The following is a 12,417-nucleotide window of genomic DNA, read 5'->3' as shown; positions in this document are numbered from 1 at the left end:
CTGAGAACCAGCAGGGCCAGTCTCTCTGGGGTGACCTTTGACCTTGTGCTCTTCAAATTTTGTTGAGAGCCGTCTAAACATTCAAATGGAACACATATATCACCAAGATGTGAGATCGACATCCCTTCCTTATAGATTAAAGTTCCTTGAGGCTACTGTTTTGGTGCTATGTAAATAAACCCGAATTAAACTGAAGCTTGTAAATAAAATCCTTGGCTGACTTAGGCAGAAAAAATTGAGCACAGGGAGAAAAATGTAACCAGGAGAGAAAAACTGCTCATTACTGCTCTTTACCTACCAGGCAGCTCTTCTGAAGTTGTCTGTGAGATCCTGACATCTGAGTAAGTCAAATCAGCCAAAGAGGAAACAGCCTCTGGGCCTACAACGTAAAATGTGATTGCTGCTCAGTATCACGTGAATTTCTGTTAACTTTTGATAACATATAAGTTTAAAAAGAATGATATTCACACTAAATTCAAAGGTCCACTATAATTAGATCCTAAGGACATAATTCCCCGAAAATGAAAAAACAAAGAAATAAATTTTCTGTAAAAAAATTAATTAATTAAGTATGTAGTTGGTGCATTTACAATACAGTGTAACAATTTTTGCAGAAAAAAGAACATTTTCACATCTTACATCATGTATACAGTGCTCATTTGAGGACATGTCCTTTTATGCTCGAGCTGATGTGCATGTTGCATGTTCTTTTCATTTTAGCCCACTTTATAGTACAGGCAGGCATACAACAGTGATTTAAAACATTTTATTGTTAATGTTATGTTTGAACAGTGAATGTGAAAGGAAAAAAGTTAGACTTGGCTCCATCATTAAAAGACCACATAGGCCTACACATTTTGATGGCAGTTATTTTTTTCTTGTACATTACGAAGAACAGTCGTTCTCACATTTATATTGATATAATAAAAGCACAACTAAATAACTGAGCATCCATCATCCACATCGACATAATGAACATTAAATAAAGATACAAAAATATAAAGATATAAAAAGGCAGGAGCAATGTGGGCTCCACCCCCGTACAGTACAGCATATTTTCAATGTAAGATGGGGAAATATTGTATTTTTCAACAAAAACGTACCATGGGTACCAATTATACACTACTTAAGTTACTTACTTTGTACTTAGGATTACACTGTAAGTAATCCTTTCTTTGTTTCCTGTAATAACCTAACTTGTTACCCCCTTGTTCTAGGGTACCTACATTTAAGTATTTGGACATAAATATAATATATATATAAAATTGTAATTTAAAAAATCCATTGAAATTGCATTGAAGTACAGGGTGATTAAGCCACATTATAAAGTGTAACCCATTAATATTCCAACTAACAAAAAGCCAATAATATTAAGCTGTATGCATATTAAATATAACTCATAAGTACACAAATAAATCAACTCACCTTTGGTTTCCATCGTCCCTCTTTTAAATTTGACATCAGAATAAACTATTTCAGCTTCAGGCATTTTACTGCTGTGTGACCATCGGTGAGTCTGAAAGAGACGTTTCACAGGCACAGACACAATGGAAAATTAAAAAAAAACCTTCCTGTCAAATCGACAAATGGGGAGGGCTTTATAAAGAACTGTTCCACAATATCAGACTGTTTTTTAAACTCGTGGTTATTAAAAAAAAAATGCTCTACTTCCTTTTTATGTGAATAAAATAAATTACAAATTTTCCATAACAAAGATGACGTCGAAGAAATGATGTTTGTATTCTTTTTAATGTTTTCAGAGGAAGTTCTTTATCAGATGCACTGTGAGTTTTATTAAGGAGTCGTAACTTGATTTTTGATCAAACTGAGGAATGATAATAAGCTAAATAAAATACGAAGACTCACCCTTCTTTCTTTCTCTCTCTTCCTCCTTTTGCTGTCGCTTTCTATCCTCTATGTGTGTGTGTGCGTGCTTGCGCGTGTGTGTGTGTGTGTGTGTGTGTGTGTGTGCGTGCGTGCGTGCGCTTTGTTACAGAGGTAAAGGGTTGCCAGGGTCTCTCTCCCACTAATCTTGTATAAATGCCATACCTGGTGACACTGTAAGTCACCAGGGCCGGTATTAGATGATGTTTGTCCAAAATTTTGGTCAATGCGCAGGTCTAATCTACTAATAAAAAAAGAAGTTTAAAATGATTTAATATATCTTACAGTAGGTGCTTTGGCACACAGGAAAACAGATATCAAGAAAAGAAATGTCACTGTGCTAACTACTACATCACCATGCCTGCTTTTAATCATAGCTGTTCATTTAGGTCCATGAGTATTTGAAAAATAATGATATGATGACAGATAATAAATCCACCAATCTATATGTGATTGAAGTGCAGATGTTTCTGTGTTAATTTAAGAGGTTTGGCAGAATTACAACAATTTGCATAGATCACAGCAGACTCATTATGCAGAGAAAGCTTTCCATGACTTAAAATTTGCACTACAGACTGCACTAACTTTAGGATTATCATATCCTAATAAACGTTTCACCCAGACAGTGGATGAAAAAGGTGGATACTTAAGCTCTGTTTCGATACAGCAGCACGGGGAGTGACAAGGACCAGCAGGCCGTCCTCTACCTGCATGCAGCAGAAACAGCTGAAAGGGAAGCATTTATTAGCTGCTCCTATGTTATGTGTCACAGCCATATCAGGGCCTCCTGAAACTGCCTTTGTGTGGGTGTGGTGTTCTCTCTCCGCCTCCTCCTCTTTGCTTGCTCCACCCTTCTGTCTCTCTCTCACTCTCCTCTCTCCCCAGGACACAGATGCTGTTCATTGGCCTCGTTTACCACCTGGGCCCAGTCAGAAATCACCTCTCTGAGGTTGTATAAGCTGGGGATGAACTGGATGTGGGAGGGTGGTTTTCTCTGGTGTCTCCACATTGTGTTCTAGGTGTCGAAAGAGGTCCTGTTATGAGATTGTCCTGCCTGTGGTGTGGAGTTGTAGGAGCAGTGGTGAGAGTAGCTGCTTCATGTGAGTATCGTGGGCTTGTGGGCCTCAGTAGCAGTGGAGCTTGCTGCTAGTGACAGGGTGGGCCTGTGGGCCCCCGGAAGTGCCTCATGGTGTGGAGTTTTGTTCTTTGTTGTTGCGACCTTTTTCTTTTTCTAGAGTTATTGGTAAAACGGCATTGCTGGCTCTTTAGTTAAGATTATCTATAATAAAAACTATTTTATTTACTAAAAACTTCTGTCTGTTCCTTTCATTCTGTTCTGGACCCATTTGTTACCAGTCCCCACACACACCCCTAGACCTCCTTCATGGGGACGTAACATATTGTATTACTGGAAAGATTACATTTCACAGTAAAAGATGTGATATGCTAAACCCAGTTTCACTTCTCCACACAGAAGCAGATGATGAACCACAAGATTTTATAGCTGCTTTCTGAAATCTGCTCCTCCAGACCTGACCTACAGGACACACCACTGGCAAGCTCTACTCCGGTGGTGTTTGTGGATAGTTCGGCATCCCGCAACCCAGACAACCCAATAGGATATGCAGTGGTCAGAGAACATTTAGTCAGGATCATTACTAGTGATGGGTAGATGAGGCCTCGTGAAGCGTTTCAGCACATTCCCCAAACTGTATCGATACTGTGTCGACACAGTGTTGCTGTTTTGCTCCATACTGACACCTGCTGGACCTTAAATATCATTGCAGGCAACTTACTTGAGACTCACAACAGACACTGATTCAATGACCTAGTCATACTTGTATACACTGTAAGGTATTGTACTTTCCATGGAATCATTTTATATCTTTTACATTGCAAATATTTTAGACATCTTTAAAATATATTGTGAATGACATTAAGTGAAAATTAAAATGAAAGTATTGTGAATGTAATATTACCCATTTAAATGTAATTGACTCAGAGTTTTAAAAGATATATTCGTTAAAGGATCCTCTGGGCCCTATTTCAGGAAGCCGGTTTAGTGCAAACTCTGAGTAAGTATACCCTGAGTTAACGAAAACTCTGGGTTTTCGGTTTCACAAAGCGAGTTTAGATTAATTCTGAGTGAGTTACTATGACGACACACTCCGTGAAGCTAACCTGCCCCCTAGCAGGTTTACTTCAACTAACCCTGACCTTCTCCGCCTCTTTGTCGGAAACCTGACTGTAGGAAGTGTCAGACATGGCGTGCTCCTTCCTTGAAGAGCCAGTAGATGTTGAAGCCCAAATTCTCCGCAGAGCTCTCCGCCGGGAGAGAGTGATTAGAGCGCGTTTGGACATTTTATCATTTCCTGATGATTTTCTGTGTGAACGTTACCGTTTTTCAGCACAATCCATAATTTGCAGCTGAGGCTGTGTTACTTTTTTTCCGCGGAATTTGCATGTTATCGGCATATGCTGCCATCAGAATTTCGGCCTCAAGCGCTGTAAAATACATTGACCGCGCCTTCTTTCCCTCCGTCTCCATGGTGACTCGCTTCCTGAGTCACCATGACGGCTTCCTGAAATAGGGCCCTGGGCCCTATTTCAGGAAGCCGGTTTAGAAAACTCAGAGTGAAAAACGATACTCAGGGTTGAGTAACCCCGAACTGTCCAACTCGGAATATTCGGTTTCAGAAAGGCTGATAACAATTAGTTCAATCAACGCGGAGTTGCTTTAACCCCAAGTTAAGCGCGCGCACGAGGATACATAAAGCCCTGATTAGTGGAGCACAGATTAAGCGAGTCACCATGGAGACGGAGGGAAAGAAGGCGCGGTCAATGTATTTTACAGCGCTTGAGGCCGAAATTCTGATGGCAGCATATGCCGATAACATGCAAATTTTGCGGAAAAAAAGTAACACAGCCTCAGCTGCAAAACAAAGGGAGCATGCATGGCAAAACATAGCCGACAGAGTCAATGCGTGAGTGTTAATTTAAACATTGATCTAGGGATTTCCACCCATTTAACACGTTATTTTATTATATTTTATTTTATTTTTATACATTTTATTTTGTGATGTGATGTGAGCGCAGGTGCAACCCAACAGGCCCCAAACGTTCCTGGCAGCAAGTAAAAATGAAATATAAAAATATAGTCCAAACAGGTGAGGTGTAATTGTATTATGAGCCATAGTGCTTGGTCTGTTTGTCCGATGTAAATCAATTGCAGTTAGAGGCTACATTAATTTCCCCTCTGTAAGCACTTATTGAAATTATCTGAGCACATTACAAGTACATATTTGCTTACTCTGTATGCTCAAATGTGACCCGTTATAGCCAACAGAAAAAAAAGCGGAGGCCCGAAAAACAGGTGGGGGTCCTCCACCACCACCACTCACAGAGGCTGAGCAGTTGGCTTCCACATTTGTGATAATGTTGCAGGAAATGTAGTTTTTTACCATCAGGGCCTTATGAGCCTATACTGTGTTTTTAAAAGTTATGTTTGACTTTATGACTTTCTGTGTCGTTTCTGGGATGCTTAGGACTCATATTGCACTGCTGGAAATAGTTTATTTTGATGCATATGCTGTTTTTTTGCAAATTTGCATTATAATATTTATTTTCGTTTTTCCTGCAGTATATAAAAAACTAAAACAATTTTCAATTTTTTTTGTAGTTTATTGCATTTATTGCAATTTATGTAATTACTATGCACTTAATGCATACATATTATTAAAACTTTGGCTATAATGGTTGTATTGATGTATATCAACTTGAAATGCTCCCAAAAATGGCACTACAAGATGTAAAAATATAATATAAGCTCTGGCGGACTTGGTTCTATGCTAGGTCTTAAAGGGTTAAAGGATGTTTGATATGAAAGGAAGGTTGGAGATTGGCCTATAATTAGCTAAGACTGCTGGGTCTAGAGATGGCTTTTTGAGTAAAGGTTTAACTACAGCCAGCTTGAAGGCCTGTGGTACATAGCTGATTATTAGAGATAGGTTGATCATATTTAAGATCGAAGAATTAATTAATGGCAGGACTTCTTTGAGCAGTTTTGTAGGAATGGGGTCTACAAGACACGTTGATGGTTTGGAGCAGTGGTTCCCAAACTTTTTTTGCTAGGCCCCCCTTTGTTTTACAGGAAAAATGTTCGCGCCCTCCCAGCACATCCTCCAACCACACACACCCATATTTTGCTCCATTGCGGTTTATTTCACACCTCAAACATTTAGTAAACAATTAAGCAAATACAAGTAATCTGCAATAAATGACAGGTAGTAAGAAAATAAACTACTAACTCTTTTACGCTACGTCCACACCTACACGGGTATTTTTGAAAACGCAGCTGTTTCGTCCACACGTAAACGGCGTTTTCAGTGGTTTTAGCGTTTCACTGATTACTGCACAGCTGGACAGAACAGGCAAATAAAAAAAAATCATTAAAACATAACGACAACGAGCAGAGTTACACTAATAGAGTGTAACTTTGTGGGAGTCTTTATTTGTGTGGAGTTCATTTGTTCAGTTGGAGGAGTAGAACAAGAAAAACTGGAAAATTTAAATACTGACAGGAGGGAGGAGTTCTTGTGGTTAGAATTTCAATGAAATCATTTGAATGTAGAGCATTAGTCCCTCCTCTGATGTAGTATAAGAGATCCTAACTTTCAATGCTCCTTGTTTTTTCCACCTTTTCAGAATCAGAGAAGTTCCTGAAAGAATCACGGGAGGTAAGATAACATCAAATGATGGGAACACGCAAGCTAGACTTAGTTATAAATGAATGACTTGATGAACCTGATTGCTACTTACTGGGGATGGCTATAACTCAGGGGATAGCAGGTTATTTACTAATTGGGTGGTTAGTGGTTCATTCCCTGGCTGGCCCAAGTTATTCTCCACCCTACATTTCACCAGGGTGTAAATGTTAGACAGAATTCACTGAAGCATAGGAAAAAGTGCTCGTATCAATGGTTGAATGAGGTGTATTGTGTAAAGCGCTCGGACTACTCTAGTAGCAAAGGGTTATTTAAGAACAAGTCTAAATAAATCACCAAATTAAATATTTCACTAATTACGTTTTATTTACTTTAAAAACTGAAATTAGATTTTACCCTTTATATAAAAAGTTATTATCATTTATTAAATGTTTAAAGTAAGTCCTTACTTTGGTTCTTTGTCACACCACTGCAGTCTGAATGCAGACATTTAAAAGAAGCTAACAAAGTCAAAATGGTTAAAGTTAAAAGCAAGTGAAAAACCAGCCACCTCATTACTTGAGGCCACCTTTGAAAAATGATGACAAAGTCTGGAATATAGGGAATTAAAAAGATAGAAATGATTGAGAGGTGGCTCTAGATTTTTGCACAGTGTTGCAATTTTGAATAACTGTACATCAGTGAATACCCTTACAATCACAAGCTGCAAGTGTGTGTTTATGTTACTATTTTTAAGATGCAAGTTTGTCATATTTGTCACTTATCACTGTTACTTATGGTTAAATGCTTTTCTTACATTTCAGTTCCACAGACCAAAGTTTGCTGATACTTAAGAAGATACAAGACATCTGTTTCCACTACACAATGAGAATTTATTTGGTGCAAGCCTGGCGATACCTAATTAAGGGTAAAACAAAGTTAAACATAGTACTGGTCAAATATAAGATGTGATAACATTTTATAATACAGTTGGCAACACATCATAGCTTTACATCATCTGTCATGTGTTTCTGTTCAATTTAGGGTGCAATTATAAGTAATTCCAAATAAATGTTTAATTGATTTGTACCTTTGATTTATTCTAAATTACAGAAAAAAAGTTATATTATGAAAAGTGTGCTCCCTTCAAAAGCATACACAAACCGAGTTTTGCCTTCTCTTGTTTTACTTAAACAGAATTATTTGGATTATTATTAATATTATTATTTGGAGGTAAAGTTAAGGTACTTTAACTGCTAATAAATAGGGCAGTGAAGGTGATAACTGCCACGGTCCAGTGTCGGTAACAGAGTTGTTTTTTTTAGTTTGGTTTTTGTGTTCCCTCTGTTTACTGTCTGTACCATGTCTCCATACATTTCCGTTTTTATTGTGAAGGTGCGTGTCTCATGTGAGCGTATTCTGTTTCACTTCCTAGTCTCGTCTTCCCCAATCAGTCCCAGCTGTGTTGCCACCTGTTCCTCGTTCCCTCTTGTGACTGCCTGCGTATTTCTAGGCTGGGTCCCAATTCAGGGTCTGCACGCTTGAAGTACGCATTTTAAGTGCGATTACGTCACCGCCACGTGACGACGGCTGTCCCAATTCGAAGTGTACTTCAAATGCATACTCCAAATGCGCCGTCGATTTCCCCAAATATCAAGCGTGGTCCGGTGCACGCTTCGTGGTCCCATATATCCCACAATTCATAGCGCGGCGGTGGGTGTGGATAATTTTGCCGCAAAATACGGCAGAAGGGAGCGGCCGAAGAGTGAACTGTCAAAAGTAAGTACTGAATATGATGTCACTTATTTATGTGCGAATGTTTAATAACGAAGAACATTAAAACATTACTGTTGGCCACATGTCGGCAAAGTTGTGTGACATTAGTGATGTTTGTACTTTCAGCGTTAACTTGGTTTTAAAGCCTCTCTCTCTCTCTACATATATATATATATCACTCATAATAATCTGACAATACTATAATATTGGCCATATTATATTTACATTACCACAGTGAGATGATTTTAGTCTCATGAACAACATTAGCTAATTGTTATTTACTAACTAATCTTAAATGACTGTTCAGTACAGAAATGAAGCCCAACAATCATGTTTTACAGTCCTGTGGTCTCAGCCTCAGATACTCAACTAATCAAAGTGATGTCATGACAAAAATGAATGACCAACAAAACATTTTTCTCCTTCATTTATGTCACATCTCCTTTCTCCTTCATGTATGTAACGTTTCTCGCGGTTAGTATCATGGTTGCTAGGCAACCTGAACAGCGCGACGAAGGCTAGACCGTCCCATTTCACAAGCCTCTCACTTCCGCACTTCTCGTACTTATAGTACGCACCGTACGTAGTACGCGTAGTGCGCGTACTTCAAGCGTGCAGACCCTGAATTGGGACACGGCCATAGTGTGTATCATCTGCTCATCGCTGGTTTGTCTGTGCATTTCCCTGCGTCCTCCTGTGTGGGTTCCCCGAGTCTCCCTGCAGCTCCCTTTCAAGTCTGTTGGATTTAGTTCTCTCCAGTTTAGGCATCCTCAGGTTCTGTTTCATGCCCACTGCGTGTCTGTTTATTTCACCTTCCCAATAAAACTCCCTTGCATCTGAAAGCTGCCTGCATTTTGGGTCCTTCATTAAATTCCTCACTGTTTGCCCCACGAGCCGTGACAATAACTTTCTTATTTTTTGCAGACTGGAGACAGCTGGGATCAACTGGCCATTCCAGAAGAATGATTACCAGGCTGCTGAACGCTGCCTACCGAAGCCCTATGCAGCGTCTAAGAACTCGTCCACAAACTCTATCCGGTCCAGTGACTTTGTTGGGTTTGATGTGGCTCAGGGGTCGCTTCATTTCGTGGGTCCCTGTCACCAATGCAGATGATGGTACTGCCAATGGAGAGAAACCTTCTGTTTTAGGCTGGTTCACATGGTAGGTAACACAAATTTTCACAATTTTTTTTAAAAAAGTTAAGAAAACTATTGCTGTATTCTTTTTTTTTTTTTTTTTTTTAAACTGTCACCACAGAATTAAAAAACAATTCTTTAATCTAAAAACAAAATCGATTGCTCAAAAAAACAAGCAATTGTGGGAACATAATTCAAATAATTACAGTGCAAAATATTAACTTTTTCTTTTTAGGATTTTTATAACTCCTTCCAAGTACCCAGACATCATCTCCAACAGTGATCTGAATCAAAGGACCTCCTGCTGTCTACCAGCTGAGAACAAAAGAAACAGAAGTTTGGAACTGACAAGAATGACTGTTGGTGAAAAAAAAATCCAAACAAGCCAAATAAAACCATCTTACTTGGGTGAAACACGGAGCAGGAAAATCTACTCTGATCAACGCTCTGTCAACTACCATGGGGTGCAGTTTGAGGATGGAGTCTGGTTTCAGATTATAGAGGAGGAGAAGAGAAGTCAGACAGAAAGTCAGACATCAGATGTGATCGTGTATGACATCTTTGGTTTTGAAGATAAAACTCTGCCCTACTCTCTGACCTACTCTCTGACCATCATTGATACTCCTGGATATGGAGACACCAGAGGTACTGAAATGGATGATAGCATCAGTGAAAGACTATTAGACTTGTTTCAATCAGAGGATGGAGTTAACAAAATTCATGCAGTGGGTCTGGTGATGAAGGCAAGTGAGAATCGACTGAGTGACCGACAGATGTACATCTTTGATTCAGTGGTGTCTTTGTTTGGAAAAGATCTGGAGAAAAGCATTGTTGCTCTCATCACACACTCAGATGGAGTAACACCTGAAAATGCTCTCAAAGCTCTCGAAATTGCAAAAATTAAATGTCCAAGAAATGGAAATAATGAGCCTGTTCACTTCCTGTTTAATAACCAACAGAGCAAAGAGAGAACAGAAAAAAATGAATCTTGTTTGAAGACAGCATGGAGAATAACAGAGAGAGGAATGGATGAGCTCGCAGCTTTTCTAGAAAAAACTGCACCTGAAAAGTTGGTGGTAACAACTGAAGTGTTACGTGAACGCAACAGACTGAAAGCCTGCATACAAAACTTGAAAGAGAGAATAAATGAAGTTGAACTCAAGCAAACCGAAGCCAGACAGAGACAAGAAGTGTTAGAGAAACATAAAAAAGAGATGCAAAACAATGAAAATTTCTCTGTCGAAGTTCTGGAGATTTACAAAGAGAAAGAATATATAAAATCTGGGTGGTGGGGTTTGGTGTTTTATAGTGGTACTGTCTGCTGTACAAACTGTCAGGAGAACTGTCACTTGGATTGCAGAATGGCCTGGTATCCTGGACAGTGTGATGTCATGAAAGGAGGCTACTGCACTTCTTGCACCAGGAAGTGTCGTGCATCAGATCATGTGAAAGAAAATTGGAGATATGTGCAGAAAACAAGGAAAGTCTGGCAGACATCAGAAGACATGAAAAAGAAGTATGAAAAAAATAAGTCTGAAAGTCAAAAGCAGATGAGCCTTCTGGAACACCTTCAAGGGGAAATAAGCCAACTGGCAGCAAAGAAGTCACAGTTACTTGGTGAGTGCTACCAACGACTTGTCACACTGGAGCAGATCGCTCTGAAAGCTGGTTCAGCATCCACTTTTGTCCACTTGGACTTTCTGATTGAGAAGATGAAGGAGGAACAAAACACAGAGAAGGTCCAGAAACTGGAGGAAATGAGAAAGAGAGTGGATGAAGGAACCAGAGTAGGGTCATGGTATATGCAGGGAAAAAACTAGAGAAGTGGAAAAAGTGGGGTTAGGGGTAGGAATGGATGACTGAGCCTTTGTCCAGACAGAGACAGGAGAGGCGGAGTCCATCCTCCAAACGGGTTGCCCTGTTTGACCCCGGAAAAAGTTTTGGGAAAGGTTCTTCCTACTGTGTTCTATTCTGCTCATTTTCTTCCAATGAGCCGTGTTTTTGTTTTTTGGGGGGGGTTTTATAAATTTTTTTGTGTAGTTTTTTTTTGTTCCCTGTTGGGTTTGTTATTCCCGAAGGAAACCCACCCTGCTGGTTGTCACGATTACCGGAAAGCCTGCTGACGCCGTTGGGTCCTCAGTCTTTGGTTAATTTTTGCGTTTGTGTTGTGTTTTATGTTTTGTATATTGTTGTAGTTTTTGTGATTGGGGTTCGCCTTTATCTAAGTAATTATAACTCTTATATGAGCTTTTATGAGGCGAGAAATAAATATAGAAAATAAAAAGAAAGAAAATTTTTTTTAAAAGTTTTATTTAATTAATTATTAAGATCAAGAAAATGGTGTGCCGTACACGCAACGATTCGACCCTTCAAGGTTCTTCTTCAGGCGCTTGGCACACAAAGAAACTGCTGACAAAAATGTGGCTGTAATGCACAGTTCTGTGGCTGGTAAGAGATGTTCACTCTTCAACGCTCCAAATCCGAATGAGCTCCTGGCTGACTCCACCTCCCTTTATACTGACTGTGTGTGTTTTTTATGTTTTGTCAATCCATTTCCAATTCTCCTTTTGTAAAACGTGTATTAACCTTCTGCATGTGAATCCTTTTTACCATTACCCTCAAATATGAACTCTAAACATTTTACAATACACTGTTTTTAATATTTAATCTTTTTAACTGTATTTGTTTCTTGTGAAATGATGTCATGAAATAACACTGTTTTTAATGTTTTACGTGATTCCACGTTTTTTTTTATTCTAAACATCATTTTTTATCAAATAAATTTTTTTTTAATCAATTTTTATGATGTAAATAATGTCCATGTCCAATTGTAGTTAACTGTAAATATTAGGATGAGGGTTTTGTATTATGGCCCCCAGGTTAAGATTAGAATTAGGATGAGGGAGGGGTTAGGGGA

General features: G+C 39.0%; 1 protein-coding gene, 1 long non-coding RNA gene and 1 pseudogene across 3 annotated transcripts in view; 2 read left to right on the top strand and 1 right to left on the bottom strand.

Moving 5' to 3' along the window:
* Positions 1 to 1,528, bottom strand: part of LOC102302357 (C-type lectin domain family 4 member E-like) — a 6,576-nt gene extending 5,048 nt beyond the window's left edge. Inside the window, exons 1-2 of one of the 2 annotated variants that reach the window (XM_005952639.3) lie at positions 1,426 to 1,528; positions 295 to 379 (exon numbers count right to left, since the gene is read on the bottom strand). In XM_005952639.3, the coding sequence (XP_005952701.2) occupies positions 295 to 337 (43 nt within the window). In that variant the 5' untranslated portion in view covers positions 338 to 379; positions 1,426 to 1,528. The remainder of the gene's footprint in view (positions 1 to 294; positions 380 to 1,425) is intronic. The other variant, XM_042217159.1, reaches the window with a different exon arrangement.
* Positions 1,529 to 6,308: 4,780 nt separating this feature from the next.
* LOC121813410 lies at positions 6,309 to 9,820 on the top strand. The gene is made up of 4 exons (XR_006053692.1): positions 6,309 to 6,620; positions 7,412 to 7,515; positions 9,288 to 9,525; positions 9,736 to 9,820. It is a non-coding gene; the product is annotated as an uncharacterized LOC121813410 (long non-coding RNA).
* A 33-nt stretch (positions 9,821 to 9,853) lies between these two features.
* On the top strand, positions 9,854 to 12,201 carry LOC121813411 (annotated as a pseudogene).
* The last annotated feature ends 216 nt before the right edge of the window (positions 12,202 to 12,417 follow it).

The sequence above is a fragment of the Haplochromis burtoni genome, unplaced genomic scaffold (genome assembly GCF_018398535.1).
Source record: "Haplochromis burtoni strain Fernald_Lab_line unplaced genomic scaffold, NCSU_Asbu1 Contig_1643, whole genome shotgun sequence".
In the NCBI taxonomy this organism is placed as follows: Eukaryota; Metazoa; Chordata; class Actinopteri; order Cichliformes; family Cichlidae; genus Haplochromis; species Haplochromis burtoni.
Note: the sequence above shows the minus strand (reverse complement) of the source record. Positions and strands in the feature narration are given on the sequence as shown.